At 35.9% G+C, this 18,766-nt stretch overlaps 1 protein-coding gene across 4 annotated transcripts in view; it reads left to right on the top strand.

Moving 5' to 3' along the window:
* The window catches only part of LNPK (lunapark, ER junction formation factor), a 77,674-nt gene that overhangs the window by 12,772 nt on the left and 46,136 nt on the right, over positions 1-18,766 (top strand). For all 4 annotated transcript variants that reach the window (XM_090280860.1, XM_090280868.1, XM_090280876.1 and 1 more), the window contains 2 exons: positions 4,324-4,382; positions 16,684-16,724. In XM_090280860.1, coding sequence (XP_090136986.1) covers positions 4,324-4,382; positions 16,684-16,724 — 100 coding nt within the window. The remainder of the gene's footprint in view (positions 1-4,323; positions 4,383-16,683; positions 16,725-18,766) is intronic.

The raw sequence follows: 18,766 nt of genomic DNA, 5'->3' as shown, positions 1-18,766 counted from the left end.
AGGGCACATTTCTGGGTTGTGGGTTTGGTTCCTGATCCAGGTGTGTGTGTCCGGAGGCAGGAGATTGATGTTCCTCCTTTGTATCCATGTTTCTCTTCCTTTCTCTCTCCCTTACCACTCTCCCCCTCAAGAAAGAAAAAAAAATTTTTTTGTGGCACACCAAAAAATATATTTTTTGCTGATCTGACATTAAAAAAAATTGGTATAATTTTGATTCATTCACATTGGATGGCTATTGTGGTGTTGGATGTCGTCTTTTTTTTATTTGACAGTCTAAGAGAAAAGAGGTCAGTGCTCCTGACTAAATTAGTCAGGCACTGCATGTTTTAAAAATTCTTGTGGCACACTAGTGTGCTATGTGGCACAGGGATAGAAAATTGCTGTTCTGCTAAATTGACACTCATCTGAGGATAGGGATTTGATCTTGTATAATTTTTATGGCCTCCTTCACATTCCTCCTCCTCCTCCCAGCTAGCTGGTAACATTTTCTCAATCCAGGGAAAAGGTTGGCAAATATAGTTTGTAGCTTTTTGAGAAAAGTTAAAACATTTGTTTCATGGCACTCTAATAAGAATACAAAGTATCTCTCATCAAGTATAGCTGGCTCTTAAAGGAGAAAGTATCTGTGAACATTTCCTGATGTTTACTCAAGGAGAATACAATAAACCCTTGAACAACTTGGGGGTTAGGGGCAATGACCCCCATTCCCTCCTGCAGTCAAAAATCCACATATAGCTTTTGACTCCCCAAAGTCTTGCCTACTAAAAGCCTACTGTTGATCAGAAGCCGTACCAATAACATAAACAGTTGATTAATACATATTTTGTATGTTATACGTATGATATTATATACTGTATTCTTAAAAGATTAAGTGAACTAGAGAAAAAAATATTAAGAAAATCATAAGAAAGAGAAAATACACTTACTGAAAAAGATTCACATATGAGTTGACCCACACAGTCAGACCTCTGTTGTTAAAGGGTCAACTGTATTTACTTCAGTAGATAAGAAAATCATTTTGCAAGCATTCCTTTTGCAATATTGATAGATATTTGATAGAATTTTGTTCTTAAAGAATTATGTACAGACATAATTAAGAGACACATCTTATTTTTGAATAGAAAGACTCAATATTGCAATCAGATCACCCTAAATTTAAAAATGTGTGATTGTAATAAAAATACCACCATAGTTTAAAAATCTTGGCACACTTCTATAATTTTTAATTAAAAAATAAGCACATAAGAAGAGTCTTGAAAATTCTAAAAAAAGGAGAAGAATGAAAAGGAGAGGTCTACCAAGCATCAAACGCACTATAAAACTTCATTAATTGAATGTTTGGTACAGTGTATAAATAGAGATGCAACCAAAGAAAGAGACACAGAATTCAGAAATTTCAACAGGAATTTTTATGTATGGTTTTTATATTAATATATGATAGAGATTATATTTCAACTCATTGGGAGGAAGTGATGTTGAGTTTTACTGAAAAATAAGTAAATGAAAATAAAATGTAAAGCTTGATTTCTGTCTTATTCCTTATACCAACTTAAATCATGGTTGTTTTTGTCTGAATGGGAAGATTGTTTTTGCTAAAGCCTTTGATAGTTAAATAGACAAAACAGTCAACATATTTATAAATATTGAGACCTGTATATCTTTTCACTTTTAGTTTTATATAGTATTTAAATCTCATCTAAAAACATTCAATAAATTGGATGGGGCTTAAGTTCGGCAGAAAGAATGAATGATTTCTCTTTAAGCTTTGCCTTTTCTGTGTCATTGCTGGAACCAAACTGAGAAGTTTCTGTCTGTAGCATGGTTATCTTATTTTCATTGTATAAACAGGGGTTTTAGGCTTTACACTTCGAGAAGTATATCTTGCTACCTTTGTGAGATAAGCAGTATACCTTCTCTGCTTTCACTCTTTCAATCCCCTGCATGAGCTCCATTGCTTCTGGGAGCCCTTCCACATATTTCGAGGGTTGGGTTTTAGACCTTCATTTTACCAGAAAGGAAATATGTTTTTGTTTTTGTTCTCATTCTTTGAATTATTTCTAAGAAGAGGAGAGAGAAATGTTGACTATGTCACTATTCTCAAAGTAGGAGCCTGTATCTTTAATATCTTTGCAGAGTATGTTGCCACATTTTTATAAATTACATTTAATTATTTGGAGAGGAAAACCTTTGTTAGATAACTAAAACATAGATTCCTGAAGTACTTCAATTCTTTTTCTAGATTTTATTTTAAAAATACTAAAGAATTTAATTTTATTTAGCCTTAAAGAATAACTTATATGTTGTACCTTTTCAAGTCTTGAAGACTTGACATATGGAAATTTGATAGTTCATTTTCTTCAGTGGTAGTTCTGATAAAAACCAAAAGGAGAATTTATTGTCCGCCAAGGGGGATTAATGAGTTTTTTTTGAAGTAAGGGAGTCTATTTCAATTCTTGTAGTTTTTACACTTTGGAAAGTATATATGCTTTCTAAAAAGTACCTGCTCATCTAAGAAAATTTACTGATTTCCTACAAAGTTCCAGTCACTATCTCTATAGTCCTTTCTTTGTGATCTCTGTTTTCTTTCCCTGTACATTTTTTTCTAAATCATTGCTTTTAGCTTGCGATTATTACAGTGTGTTTGAAGTGGAGAAATATTATGGCACTTTTCTACTGTTGTAGGATCTCTCAGGGATTATGAGCAGTATATTTAACCTCTTCTTTCATTTTCCTTTTCTTGATAAGGACAATGCTCAGGTTGTTCTTTTTTTATTTTTATTTTTGTTGTTGTTTTCTTTTTGCTTAGGTAGTTGTCCAAGTGCTATGTGGGAACCTGGTGCTGGTTATTTAGTGTTTTCAGATCATAAAAATAGGTTATAACAATATAAAAAAGCATGTATTAGTTATCTATTGCTGTGTAACAAATTGCCTAGAATTTAATAGCTTAAACCAACAAATGTTTATTATCTCTCACAGTTCTTGAGGGGCAGGAATGTGGGAGCAGCTCAGTTGGGTGGTTTTGGCTCAGGATCTTTTATTCATATACAGGATGCATAAATTTTAGTTAAGCTAGTGGCTGGGGCTATAATCATCTCAAGGAGTAACCAAGACTAGAGAATTTGCTTCTAAACTCATGCATGTAGTTGTTGGCAAGCTTCAGCTCCTCACTATTGTTTGCTAGAGACCTCCTTTCCTTACCACATGGGTATTTCTATAGAGTTCCATGAATGTCCTCATGTCATAGCAGCTGGTTTCTCACAGATGAGTAATCTCAGAGAAAGAGTGGAAGAGGAGAACCAAGATGGAAGCTGTAGTCTTTTATAACCTAATCTTGATGTGACATACTATCTCTCCTGCCATATGCTGTTGGTCACACAAATCAACACCGGTGAACAAGGACAACACAAAGATGTGAATACCAGGATACAGGTTCACTTGTGACTACCTTGCAGGCTGACTCTCAAGAATAGCAATGAAATTTTAGAGTAATGAACTAAGCTTCATACTTATCTAAATTTATATTCAGGTACAATGTGTTTCTTTTATAAAATGATGAATAATGTTTGTATATTTATTCTGCCATGATCTATGGAGGAAGAGGTATATTTCTAGATTTACATTAAATTTAAAAGATGACCTTGACAAGCTTGTGATTAGGATTATTCTTCGATTTGTAAAAAAATTCTTTAATATCATTTACTGTCTTACTAATGCAAGGTTTAAATAATTATTCTCATCAAGTCTTTGGAAGAAAGTTTTTAGCTGAATTTACTTATCAATGTTTATTTGAAGGTAGGATTTTTTTCCCTTTCCAGATAGCTTATTATATTTAGTAGAGAAGATCCCTTCAATGTTAAATAATAGGGAAGGAGTAGCAGCTTACATTTGTATAATGCCCTGGATTTTTAAACCATGCTTTTCCCTTAATGCATGGGGGTAGACAAATTTTGGAGGTGATGCTTACTTAGTAAGAAGGGATTCTAAAATTTGTTCCTAATCTTTTGTGGGGTTCATAGACCCCTTTCAGAATAATGAAAGCAGTGATCACTCCAGAGAAATGCATTTATATATGTAAAGGCAATTTTGCAATTCAGAGGACTCTCAGAAGGTGCATAAATTTTAGACTGAGAAATTCTCCTTTGAAAGCACAGGTAGACTTCTGATTGCCTCTGAAAAAAAGGAGTACTTTTTGATTTCTAACATATAAAAGGAAACAATGGATCTAACTCTAATTGGAGATGTGTATTTGTTTTCATTTTATATGGCTTTTAATTTACTTATCCTAATGATGGTTTTTGTTTCTGAATTTTGCCTCCTCTGTAGCATCTGGAGCATAAGAACAGTGCTTATTTACTTCTTTTCCAAGAGAACGGAAAGAAATAGTAAGTTTAATTTCTTAAGTTTTTCTCAATGCATTAGAAAACTTATAGTGCATTGGTTTGTAATTAAATGGTAGGTTGTGAAATGGTATATTGAGATGACAACATGGTTAATATTGAAGAGTTGTTTACTGCGAAGTATTAGAAAAGTTACGACCCTGGCCAGGTAGCTTAGTTTCTGAGAGTGTCATGCTGATACCCCAAGGTTGTGGGTTCGATTCCCAGTCAGGGCACATACAAGAATAAGCCAATGAATGCACAAATAAGTGGAACAACAAATTTGGTATTCCTCTCTCTTACTCTCTTACTCTCCTTCTCTCTACCCCATTTCTTCTCTTTCTCTAAAATCAATAAATTAAAAAAAAAGAATGAGTTCTTTAAAAAAAAGAAAGCTTATAAATGATCAAGATGGTTCTATTTTTCATTTGTGTTATTTTTGTCTTGTTCATTTAAAACTTTTATTTACACAAAATGAAATTCATTTCTTTAAGTCAAGAGAAATTATATTAACCTTATAGAAAACTTATGTTTTTATGGGATGAAATATGGTTATACATTTTAAAATTTATTTTATTAATTGCATCTTTCTTTTTAACCTCACATTACCCAGGCTTTTGTTTGTATTGAAATATGTAAATTATGATAAAATAAATCTGTATGTGTACAGATTTTAAAGATTTTCAGGCCTTAAAACTATGAGCTATAATTATCCAAAGATAGGCAGGTTTAATTTCTTTTTTTTTATTTTATTTTTTGGTTTTTCAATTACAGTTGTCCCATTTTTCCTCCATTGCTCCCCCCTACCCAGCCCACCCCTTCTCCCACAATCATATCCCTCCCCGTTGTCCATGTCCATGAGTCATTTATACAGGTTCCTTGACTAAACCCTTCCCTTACTTACCTCCCTTCCCTTCTTCCCCCCTCCCCTCTGTTGACTGTTATTCTGCTCCTTGTCCTATTTAGTTCATTTGTTTATGTTGTTCTTTAGTTTCCTGTATTAGGTGATATCATATGATATTTTTCTTTCTTTGCCTGGCTTATTTCACTAAGAATAATTCTCTCTAGTTCCGTCCATGTTGTCGCAAATGGCAGGAGTTCCTTCTTTCTCTCTGCTGCATAGTATTCCATTGTGTAAATGTACCACAGTTTTTTGATCCACGCATCTACAGATGGGCACTTAGCATGTTTCCAGCACTTAGCTATTATAAACAGTGCTGCTATGAACATAGGGGTGCATAAGTTCTTTTGAATTAGGGTTTTAGAATTTTTCGGGTATAATCCTAGCAGTGGAATTGCTGGTTTAAAAGGCAGTTCCATTTTTAATTTTCTGAGGTAATTCCATTCTGTTTTCCATAGTGGCTGCACCAGTCTGCATTCCCACCAACCGTGCAGTAGGGTTCCCATTTCTCCACATCTTTGCCAGCACTTGTTGTTTGTTGATTTGTTGATGGCTATTCTGACTGGTGTAAAGTGGTATCTCATTGTGGTTATTTGCATCTCTCTGGTGGCTAGTGATGTTGATAAAATTTATATGTGACTTAACTTTTCTTGCTTTAACTTTTCATTATAGAAAATTTCAAATATATATAAAAGTAAACTGAATAGTGTAATATAACCTCACATATCTATTATACAACTTAACAGTTTTTTAAAATATACTTTATTGTGTATGTTGTTACAGTTGTCCCAATTTCTTTTCCCTTTGTTCCCCTCCACCCAGTAATGCCCCCCTCCCTCCAGTTGTCCCCTGCCTTAGTCCATATTCATTGATTGTGCATATAGTTCTTCTCAACATCTTTCCATCTACTCCGCTCCCTCCTACTATGCTGCTTAATTCCTATACCATCTCCCTCCCTTTCCCCCTCCCCACTGACCTCCTCCCAATATGTTCCCCATACCTAGAATTCTTTTCCCAGTCTCATTGCCTACTTAGTTTGCCTTTGTTTCATCAGTTCCCTAGCTTCTGTTGTTGGTTGTTGTGATACAGTTTTCATTTTAATGTTCATAGTTTTGATTCTCTTTCTCCTAAACAAGTCCCTTTAACATCTTGATAACAGTGGTTTGGATCTGATGAACTCCTTCAGTTTTTCTTTGTCCTGGAAGCACTTTCTCTGCCCTTCTATTCTGAATGACAGCTTCACTGGATAGAGTAATCGTGGTTGTAGGTTTTTACTTTGAATATTTCTTGCATGCAGAGTTTCTTTTGAGAAATCAGCTGATAGTCTTATTGGGACCCCTTTGAATGTAATTCTTTTCTTCTCTCTTGCTGCTTTTAGGCTCTCTTTATCCTTAATTTTTGACATTTTGATTATAATGTGTCTTGGTGTGGTTCTCCCTGGGTCCAGTTTATTTGGAATTCTCTGTGCTTCCTGGACCTGTAAGTCTATTTCCTTCCCCAAGTTAGGAAAGTTCTGCTTCATTATTTTTTCACATAATTTTTCAATTTCTAGTTGTTCTTCTTCACCCTCTGGCAATCCTATAATTTGAATATTCATTCGCTTATAGCTGTCCCAGAGGTTTCTGATCCTCTCCTCACTTTCCTCACTTTTTGTTTCCTCTTTCTGCACTGGTTGACTGTTTGTCCCTTCCCTATGTTCCGATTTGTTGATTTGATCCCTGGTTTTCCTTCCCTCGCCACTTGTTTCCTATGTGTTTTTGTTCATTTCAGTAGGACTAACCTTCATTCCTTCCCCATCTTGATTAAGATCTGCTGTTAGGTGTATAAGCTTTCTTATAACCAGAGCTCTGACCTGAGCCAATAGATCATATATTTGCTGTCTGGTCAGCTGAGTGATTGGGATCTCTATCATGATCCCTGCCATTCTGACAGTTTTGTGTTTACTTTTGCTTCCTGGGTGGAGCTGTCACACCTCCTATGCTATAGGGAACAGAGCCCTGTGCACTCGTCACTACCGGGCGACTCTTCTCACCACTGTGTGGCGTTTTCTGTAGGGGTGGGGGTCCAAGATGGATTCCTGCCATTCACTCTCTGCTTAAAGACTGGGAGCCTCATCCTCCATCCCCACCCCCTCGGCCTCACAGTCCGAGGCAATGGGGGTCTGCCTTCCCCGGCATTGGAATTGCGAGCTGACAGGTTTGGTCTGTAGCCGGGGGTGCTCCCCAGGCACTTCTTGCCTTCCCTTAAATATGGGTGTCTGTGCTGGCCATCACTGCGGCTACTACAGCCAGCACAGCTTGACCTCTCTGCCCCGGCTTTGCCCCTCCTACTTGTCTGGATGAGCACCACTTGTTTATAACTTCATACGTTGGACTTCCATGTAGCTTTATTTTCTGGAACTTCTGGTTATTTCTGATTTTGTGGTATTTGTAGTCCTTCTTACTGTGAAGGGAGATGGAGCATGTCTGTCTAGGCCTCCATCTTGGTTGGAAGTCTCCAACTTAAGAATTTTTAACTCATGGTCGATCTTGTTTCATTTTTACCCCTACCTGCTTATTTACCTTCTGTATTATTATTCTAAGGTATAACCCAAATATATCTATCCATAAGAGACTTAAAAAACATTTACACAATACATAACAGCTAAACAAGAATTTTAAAAAATCCTGAGATTAACTTTTATTAATAACATTATATAAGTTTCAGGTATACAATGTTATAATTTGATATCTGTTTACACTTTAGTGTGCTCACTCCCAATAATCTAGTTTTCATCCATCACCATATATTTGGCCCTCCCCAAATCCCTTCTTCTCTGGAAACCACCAATCTTTTGTCTGTATCTATGAGGGCTTTTGTTTTGTTTTGTTTTGTTTGTTCATTTGTTTCTTTAAAAAGAATTCTTCTTTTTTTTAAAGTATATTTTATTGATTATATTGTTATAATAGTTCCAATTTTTCCCCCTTTGCTCCCCTCCACCCAGGACACCCCTCCTCCAGCAGTCCCCCCCTAAGTCCATGCCCATGGGTCATACATACAAGCTCTCCCGCTTCACCCTTTCATATATTCTTTTTTTTTAAATAAATAAATGATTAATTAATTATTTTAACAATAAAAAATAACAATCCCTCCCTCTCAGACTTAAGACCCTTTATAATCTTATAAAGGACAATGGGCAAAGGTCTTGAGCTCCTCTAGCTGCTTCAAGCTGGACATGGTTGTTGTCCTGCCTACCCTTGGGTACAGAAATCCCTAATAAGAGTGGGGGTGTGGAGGGGAGGGTGGCCTTCCCACATGGGGAAGGATTGTGCACACTCCAGGTCAGTTGGCTGTCCCCGGACAACGGCATGCTTGGTTTAACAGGCTGGCATCCTTGTTGTAGTTTAAAAAGAATTTTTAATATCATAAAATATTAAATATAAAAGTATCAAATTTCCAGTTATCTCATAAATATCATTTGCTTTAAAGTCATTTTATTTGTTTAACTCAGGATCCGCAGAAGGATCATACAGATATATGACTTTCAAACTACCCTCTTTGCGCACCATTTGAACACAGTTTTGGTTCTGCGGTCTAGCCCAAAGGATACTTTGTAGACTCTCTTGACTTCTTTGCCCTCTTTCCCAATCTACTTTTCTGGCAAACTGTACCTTGTTTAAATATAATCATATGCTTAATCAATGACAGGTAAAACCTTATCTTGGTTAAAAACATTTATGTTCTTAATCTGTGCCTGCAAAAGAAAAGCTAAATTTGTTAGAGGAAAATCATACAACATGTTGACCAGGCTTATTTTAAAATATCTATAATTGCACACACTAAATGTATACTCAACACTGCTATATAGTCCCATTTTATAGATCCCTAGTAAATTCACGTTTTTCTTTTTGAGAGTATTGTTTGAGATTGTATTTCTCCTCAAATTACTAATACCCACCTCCCTACCAGAACCCCCAAACCAAACCAAAATAAAACCAACAAACTAACCAACCAAATAAAAATTCAAAAGCCACAAACAAATAAAACCCCACAAAAATTTACTTGGCCACTCGCACCTGATAGTCTCACTTTATGGAGAAAATAGAAGTACATAGACAGATGGCAGCTACCTCTGCCACCAAATACTCTCGTATAATCTCTGTCTGTTACTTGTTATGTTGTCAGCCTTCATGGTATTCTTGAGAAATGACTTTGATTGCACCTATGGCTAAGCCTTCCATTTATGCCCTGGATCCTAGATACTCTGGCTATCTCAAGAACTTTGCTCTTGCAGTTATCCCTTCCTGGGACTATTCCCTATTTTTTATCATCTGTTTCAATTGGCTTTTCCCTGTTGGCATATAATTCTGCTTCAATATAATCATCTGGGGTGGGACGGGGGGACCAATCTTGACTCCATATTCCTTTTATTCTAACACACAATTCTCTCCCCTCCTCAGAGTCCTATCATGTTTACCTCTAAAATTATCTTAAATCTTACCACTTCTAATCTTTACTACTACTACTACAGTTCTAATTCAGATCATCATCATTTCTTGCTTGTAGTACTATAATGCCTTCATAACCAGTCTATTTTTAAGGTATAGATCAGATCTTGTGTATCTTCTGCTTAAAATTTCTAATGGCTTATTGCAACCAGCATAAAAATCTTAATTCTTAACCTAACTCTCTGGCTTATGCCATTTCTCTATTTCCTTCCACTCTCCTTTTTTCATTTTTTGTCCCAGCCATACTGGCCATATTTTTGTCCTACTAATACATTTAAATTCTCTGAACCTCAGTTTCCTAATTTATGAAATGGAAACAAATTTGTTTTGGCAGGACTATTACCAAGTAGTGAACACACTACATGTAAAAGCATATAAACACTGGTAAGTGTGATATACATGTGGTCTGACGGTACTAATTTTTCTTTTTCAATCCTTATACTTTAAAAAATTTTGTTGCCTTAGTTAATGGGTTAGGATCTAGTATAATATTGAATTCAAATAGGAATAGCAGGTATTTTTGTCTTGTTCCTGATTAACCATTAAGTAGGATATTTGATGTGTTTTTAAAAATTATTGATACTTTTTTTGATCAGATTAAGGAAATCAAGTTTATGGTATTGTTTCCAGTTATATTTAATAATATAGTAGCTTCCGGAAGACAGTAAGAAATAAAAAACAAATATACTCTTTGACCTCATGGAACTAACAAAATAGTGAAAAGTACAAGAAACTTCACTGTAAAAGAGTCCTTAGAAACTTTTCTAAGGAAATCAAATGTGTGAATCTTTTTTTATTTTTAATTTTTTTAAGTGTATTTTATTGATTGTTGTTACAGTAGTCCCAATTTTTTTCCCCTTTGCTCCCCTCTGCCCAGTAACCCCCTTCCCTCCAGCAATCCCACTCCTCTTAGTTCATTGAAGTCCATCGGTCGTGCATATAAGTTCTTTGGCTTCACCCTTTCATATGTTATTCTTAACTTCCCCCTGTCTATTTTGTACCAATCAATTGTGCTTCTTAATCCCTGCACCATTTCCCCATCTCTTCCTCTTCCTCCTCCCAGCTGATAACTCTACAAGTGATCCTCATACCTATGATTCTGATCCTATTCTGGTTTGCTTAGTTGGATTTTGGTTTTATTTTTTAGATTCAGTTTGTTGTCATTTTAATGTTCATAATTTTGATCTTTTTCTTAAGTAAGTCCCTTTGACATTTCAAATAATAATAGCTTGGTGATTATGAGCTCCTTTAGCTTTACCTTGTCTGGGAAGCACTTCATCTGCCCTTCCATTCTAAATGATAGCTCTGCTGGATGGAGTAATCTTGGTTGTAAGTCTTTGCTTTTCATCAGCTTGAATACTTCTTGCCAGTCCCTTCTTGCCTGCAAAGTTTCTTTTAAGAAATCAGCTGATAGTCTTATAGGCACCCCTTTGTAGGTAACTCTCTGCTTTTGTCTTGCAACTTTTAAGATTCTCTCTTTTATCTTGAATCTTTGGCATTTTAATTATGATATGTCTTGGTGTGGTCCTCGTTGGGTCTAGCTTGTTTGGGACTCTGTGCTTCCTGGACTTGTATGTCTATTTCCTTCACCAAATTTGGGAAATTTTTCTTTATTACTTCTTCACATAAGCTTTCGATTTCTTGTTCTTCCTCTTCTCCTTCTGGCACCCCTATGGTTCAGAGGTTGGCACGTTTAAAGTTGTCCCAGCGGTTCCTAAGCCTCTGCTCATTTTTTTCAATTTTTGTTTCCTTATTCTGTACTGTTTTATTTCTTCCTTATGTTCCAAAACATTGATTTGAACCCCAGTTTTCTTCCTTTCACCATTGGTTTTGTGTGGATTTTTCTTTGTTTCACTTAGCATAGCCTTCACTTCTTCCCTTATGCGTTTGCTGTACTTAAGCATATCTGTCAAGCCTGTGAGCATCTTTATCACCAGTGTGTTGAACTCTGTGTCTGATAGGTTGGCTATCTCCTCGTCGCTTAGTTTTCCCACTGGAACTTTGATCCATTCCCCTTTTGGGGCCACACTTCTCTGTCTCCTCATCTTGACAGGCTCCTGTGTTTGTTTGCCTCTGTGTCTTAGGTAGAGCTGTCACACCTGTTACATTGTAGGAGATGGAGACTTAGGCATTTGTCAGTAGAGGGTGACACGTTTTACCACGTTGTGGCGCTGAGTGTGGGGGAGGGGTCTGAGAAGGAACAATGCCGCCTCTTCAGCACTTGCCCCTGTTCCAGGAACTTCTCCCACTTCTGTATGGGACTGGCGCCTCTCTAGCTGTTGCCCTGGCCGTTGTTCCCAGAGTGGGCAGGTCTGTGGACAATCCAGAACCATGGGGCTCTTTAAACAAGTGGACTCTGCTGAGAGACAGGCAGTTTCTCCCTCCACCCCAACCCCCACTGGATTGCACAGTCAGAAGCAATGAGGCTTTATTTTCCCTGGCATTGGGACCTTGAGCTTCGTGGTCTGGTCTGGTGCTGGGAGTGCTACCCAGGTGTTCCTCCTGACTTTTTTAAATGTGTGACTGCACTTTTCGCTGGCCTGCCATTGCCGCCACTGCAGTTGCCACCACACCGCGTCCTCACTGCCCCTCCTACCTGTCTGGATGAGTATTTCTTCTTTATAGTTTTGTTTGTTGGACTTCCATGCAGCTCGGTGTCCTGGAACTTCTGCCTGTCTCTAGTTTTGGGGTAGTTGTATTCCTTCTTAGTTGTGGAGGAAGACGCAGTGTGTCTGACTAGGCCTCCATCTTGGCTGGAAGTCTGAATTTTTTTATTAAATAAAATTTTATATCACCAGATGCTGAGTTTGCCATATATGCTTTTTTTCCTCTATCCTTTAAATATATGAGTATTTTAACTAAGAAATAGTCACATCAGGACACGGTTATTATATAAAAAGATTTTTGCTTTAGAATTTATTTTAGGATCCTGGCCAGTGTGACTCAGTTGGTTGGCCTGTCATCCTGTTACTGTAAGGTTGCAAGTTTGATTTTTGTCAGGGCACATACCGAGGTTTGATCCCTGATCTCAGAGGGCATACGGGAGGCAACTGATTGATGTTTCTCTCTCACATCAATGTTTCTCTCTCTCTCATTCTCTCTTCCTTCCTCTTTTTAAAAGTAATGAAAAGAAAAAGTCCTCAGGTAGGATTGAAAATAAAATTTAAAGAAATTTTATTTTGGAATTATTTCACTTAAAATATTTTCTAATTCATTTGATTAAGTATTGCATGTAAATTTAAAATAAACTTCATGAAAGATTGTCTTGTAGTCTTATGTATTTTCTTTTTAGCATAAAGTCATATATATGTAAAGCCTGAAGCTGTTTATCATGTTCTTGCTTTTTGTTCTCTATTTCTTTTATTTTCTTTGTTTTACAAGTTGGACCTATTAAATATTAAATTAAAGACTGGAAAACTACAGCCTGTGAGGCAAGTCCTGCCCATGATCTAGGAATGTTTTTTACATTTTTAAGTCATTGAAAAAAATTCAAAAGAAAAATATTTTGTGATATGTTAAATTTGAATGGAATTCAAATTTTGTTGTAATGGAATTCAAATTAATGTTTTTATGGGAACCTAGCCATGCCCCTTCATTTGTGTGTTGTGTATAGCTGCTTTCATTCTATAATGGCAGAATTGAGTAGTTGTGGTGCTCTCAACACTTCAGACTATTGGCAGCATGTATGACAAATCACAGTGATACAGTTATAATTTGACAGCATTTCAAGTGCCAACTGCATTTTTTTATATTGCAACACTTTTATTTTTGTTACCAGTGCACACTCATGTATAAACAAGAAAATAAAATCAGACTTTGAATATTGCACTTTTAGGGCACAATGGAGTGCAGATTTTATTAACAAAATGCAAAATATTTATTATGCAATGGCATTATATAGAGTTCAACTAAAAGAATACAAATATACATTGACATTACTATGCTTAGTACTCATCACGATATTCCCAACTGACAGAAAAGCAATGGTCACAAAATTAGAACATTTAAAATGGAACATCTCATCATAGCAAATTTTTTTCATAAAAAAAAAAAAAAAACGTAAAAGTGAAACTTCAACCAAAGTAACTTTCTCAGTGGCTTATTTGTGAACCAAAGAAAGCCACTTACCAACAGTGAATTAATTAAGTTGTGTTTGATTGCAGCAGCTGAAGAAATGTGTTCAGAGAAAATATATTTATTTGACTAGTTTTTGGCAAGAACCATTGTTTGAAGAATTGAGAACACTGGAAGCAACATAGTCAATTTAAAAACAAGGCAAATGATTTCAAGTGATCTTCCTTGGCTCTTGATGAGTTAATAGATGTTATGGATACAACTCAGTTATAGTTTATTTGAGGAGTCAATGCTGAGCATCAAGTGACTGAAGAGTTAGCCTCTATGAAAAGTCTGTGAAGAACAACTAGAAAAGAATATTTTTGAAGTTGATAAAAACACTAATTCAGTACAACTTGAAGTGAAATCTGCTAAGATGTAACTATTGGTACTAAAAATATGTGTGAAGCATAAAAAGACTTAGTTGGAGTAATTTACAAAGTTTGTGAAACTAAGGTGTTTAAATTCTATGGTTATTTACTACGTTATTAAACAGCAGGTACTTTGCAGAGCATATTTGAACTTAGGTGTTATTGAACTAGTTGTGTCAATGGGGAGCTTCATTTGCTTTTATAGATTTAACCATCATCAGTTATGTGAACTTTTATCAGAAATGATTTTGAACTTAGAGCCCAGATTGAAGTTTTTCTGAAAAAAAACACCATGAATCACTGTCTGTGATTGAACACTGACTGACAAAGGAAATTAGCCTTTGCTGCAAACTTCATAATGGTTCTTAATGAATTTAACCTAAGATTTCAAGACAAAACAATCCTATATGTGAAACCTGTACTTCCATAAAGTCATTTAGAAAACAACATTATAATGACAAAAGTAATTTTTAAAAAATATTATGAAAAGTTAGAACAAGAAGCAAGATCTTCGTTCAACACAGTTTGTAGGAGATACATTATTTGAGCTCAAACTACAGTTTAGACAGTTTTCTCCAGAGCTCCCACAAATGTAAGTGAAATTTCCATATTTCAAAATCTATTTAACTGTACAATTGAGGAGCTTCCACTAATCTTTAATTGAGAAGGATTAATCTGCCATGTAATGAAATGATAAAAGGCAAGTATCAAAAGGAAAACCTAAAGAATTCTATAAATGCCTTCCAAACAGTGATCATGCTCAATTAAAATCATTTGCTTTTAATATTTAGGAGTACCTATCTGTGTGGAAAAACATTTTCAAAAATCAAATGTATAAAATCTCATTACAGATCAACATTAATAGATTAAAATTTGTGCTCAATTTGATGATATGAAACACTAACTTTGAGCCTCAACTAAGTGAAATGTTATCCCAGGATCCCCGCCTCCCCACCCCAATGATTCCATTCTTTTCATTGGTAAATCCATGTTACAAAAAAATAGAACTCACTATTATATTTGAATTTCGTCAATAAAAGGTTTGTGGAGATTTCTCTTTTGCTTTACAAATATCTACTTGATTTTGATTTTGCCTTTTGGTCCATAAAGGCTAAAATATTTAGTTTGGCTTTTTACAGAAAAACTTGTTGACCTCAGAAAAAGCTTGTTGACCTCTGGATTAAAAGTTAGATATTTGGCTTTGTCTTATCTGAGATGACTATTCTCTTTAAAGATGTCAGCAAATTTTTCCTCCCTTTAGCAAGAAGTCTGCTATCTTATTAAAGACTGCTTAATATATTTTGAAGAAAGTATTTTTATATTAAAGTTATCTTTTCTATAAGTTTGTATTTTCTTTTGATTTTACACAAAAATAATATACTTTGAATTGGGTATTCAAATGTTTGCCATCCCACAACTTCAATGAAAAGGTTTTATTTATAAATTTAATTAAAAATTAAGAGTAATTATTTAAATTCTCTTTGATAAAAGGTTTAAATCAAGTTATAACTCTTTTCTCTAGCAGTAATAGTATTCCTGTTTGTACTAGTTCAATATTTTTAGACAAAAGCTAGAAACCTAAAATAAATTTGTAAAGCAGATATTGACGTTAATAAGTTACATTTTTAAAAATTGATTCTTCACCACGACAGTCTAAATCAGCAGACAAATCTTAGAAAAGTTTAATTTTGAAAAGTAATTAGTATTCCCTTCCTTTCCAAGTTCCTTCTCAGGTATGATACTATAGCTTTTCAAAAGATTTTCTTTATTAGTGCTTAATACCTTGAAGGTTGAATAACTTATAAATTATGCCCTTAATTTCCTTATTAACAAAGAGAATAATTTTATTCCCAGTGTATAAAAAAATTTGGTATTAATTTTTTAAATTTGGGTGGGATGTTGAAGAAGAAATAATAGTCATGTTTCTGAAAATATTTTAAAAAATATTTTTTAAACTTGGAAAGGTGCTGTAGTCTATGTTAAGGCAATATTTTTCTCTGTTTAGTTTGTAATATATAATATAGGCAAAAATATGAAATTATAGATGAAGATTGAGATAGTTTTTATCTGTACATCAGATCATTGAAAAATACTAGAATAAGGAAGTTTCTTAGGCCTGGCTGCTGTGGCTCAGTAGATTGAGCGTTGGCTTGTGAGCCAAGTGTCGGTGGTTCGATTCCCAGTCAGGGCACATGACTAGGTTGCACATCAGGTCCCCAGTTGGGGTGCGAGTGAGAGGCAACCACACAGTGATGTTTCTCTCCCTCTCTTTCTCCTTTCCCCTCTCTCTAAAAATAAACAAACAAATAAATAAATGATTTAAAAAAATTTTTTTTCTTACGGTTACTTAATGTGAATATCATTTGGCATGATTTTTTCCTTATATCTAAGTATCTTAATATCTGATTTGTCTTTGTTGAAATCTTGTTTTCTAGATGAAGCATTGGATGATTTAAAATCCCAGAAGAAAAAAATAGTAAGCTAACCTTTATTTTAAATTAATTTATGTAAAACTAATAAATTAAGAACTGAATAATTAATGTTTACATGTTGTAAGTAATGACTCTCTAGAAACAAATATGCTTTTAGATAGTATTTTAATGATGAAGCTAAATTATGAATATTTTTGCTAGTTAATGATTGACAGACAAAAGTAGTTCAATGGATTTTTGAGATCCTGAGAATCTATGTCAGTTGGAAGCTGAGAAGTAAGTAAATGAATCATACCAGAGAACTAAATAAGAGAGAGGGATTAAAGAGGTGGGTTTCCAGATTGGTTATTAATGAGGGCCAAAAAAGGACCAAACATTTATCTATCTCAGTTCTCAGATTTTCTTGGTATGATAAAGGTAGGAGAGGGAATCAAGAAGATTGGTTGTAAAAGACAAATTTAACATGAAAAGGCTGAAGAAAGGGGGGAAGAGAATTTTTTTTTCCATTTTCTATCAGCAACTCTGGTGATATGGGTAACTATTGTGGAACCAGTTACATGCATCCTTTGGGTTTTTTGGAAAGAATGCCAAGAGTAAGAGAAAGTGCCCTAAATATTTAGAGGTTGATATATAATAGCCTCTAATAAATGAATTGAACTTGGTTTTTGACTTGAATTTACATGCATTTTTTTATGTTACTATTTTTGAAGTATAATTGATAGCACTATCATGTAATATAGAAATACATTTAATGAAATTTAATGAGATGCAAATGATCAGAGTATTTTAGACTAATATGTAACAATTATTATATAAAACTAATAAAAATTATTATGGTTAAGATCAATGTTAAAACTAGTTCTGTGGGTCTTCTGATCAAGATGCAGGCACAGGTAAACATTTGCCTCCTCACACAACCACAGCTAAATTACAGAACAACTATCATTCAGAGCTGTCAGAAAATTAGGCTGTATGGAAGTCTAACAACTAAGGAATTAAAGAAACCCCATTCACCCAGTCAGAGAGGAGGGGTGGAGGGATGTATATGGAGATGCAGAATGGCTGGTCCCAAACCCAGCCTAGGGTTCCAGTGCTAGGAAGATAAGTCCTTGTAACTTCTGACTGTAAAAACCAGTGGGAACTGGGTCAGTAGAAGAACTGCAGGATTCTCAGGTGTCTTCCCGCACATGGACTTAGTCAGACTCACTCCCTCTTGGCTCCAGCACTAGGCCAGTATCTTGAAGGGCACCAGTGGATATGGGGAGTAACTGAAGTATCTGGTATCAGGGCAAGAGCTGGGAGACAGCTTCATCTTAGAATGCACACAATGGCCATTGTTCCATTTCTGAGTCCTTTCCCACACAGAGCCACAGTGCCAAGGCACCATATTTGAGTCTTATCAACCTGGCTCACATGGTTAGCCCTGCCCTGATGATTACCTAAGGCTCTGCACCATCCAACTTATGGGCCCACCCAGATTGGTAACAGTGGCTCTTTCATATGAATGGCTGGGCTAGGCACAGGCCTCAGACCATCCTAAATACGCTCAAACAAGCAGCAGCTGAGCCTGGTCCCATACCTCTCTCTGAGTGACCCCAGGCTCAGCACTAGCAGCAGTCATCTGCAGATTGCTTTCTATCTTACACCAAGGGGTCCCAGACAGAACACAGATGGTGACCTACCTTGGCCTGCACCACCTGGGAAACCCCAGAAGCTGCGTACCTAGCAGACAGTGACCATGTCAGTGCACCACCAGCCAACCACCTCCACAAACCATGGTGGGAGGTGATTGCTGGCCAGTCATCAGAGGTAGTCCTATCAGCTGTCTGGCCTGGGTAAATCCCTCCATTGACCTGCTGACAGTAATCAAGATTCAATTTCAAGAGGAGGGAGTATTCAGCCCACATGGAGGGTGCACCTTGAGTACCCAGCTTGGGGTATAGGGAGGTTGTGCCATTGGACCCTACAGGATGCTTACTACATTAGGCCATGCTACCAAGACACAGAGTCAAAGAAGCTCTACCTAATACTTAGGCACAAACACCAGGAGGCTGCCCAAATGATCAAACAAAGAAATATGGCCCAA

This window comes from Furipterus horrens, unplaced genomic scaffold, assembly GCF_987537825.1.
Source record: "Furipterus horrens unplaced genomic scaffold, mFurHor1.1.pri manual_scaffold_1, whole genome shotgun sequence".
NCBI lineage: Eukaryota > Metazoa > Chordata > Mammalia > Chiroptera > Furipteridae > Furipterus > Furipterus horrens.
The sequence above is the reverse complement of the archived record's forward strand: the minus strand, read 5'-3'. Positions and strand labels throughout refer to the sequence as shown.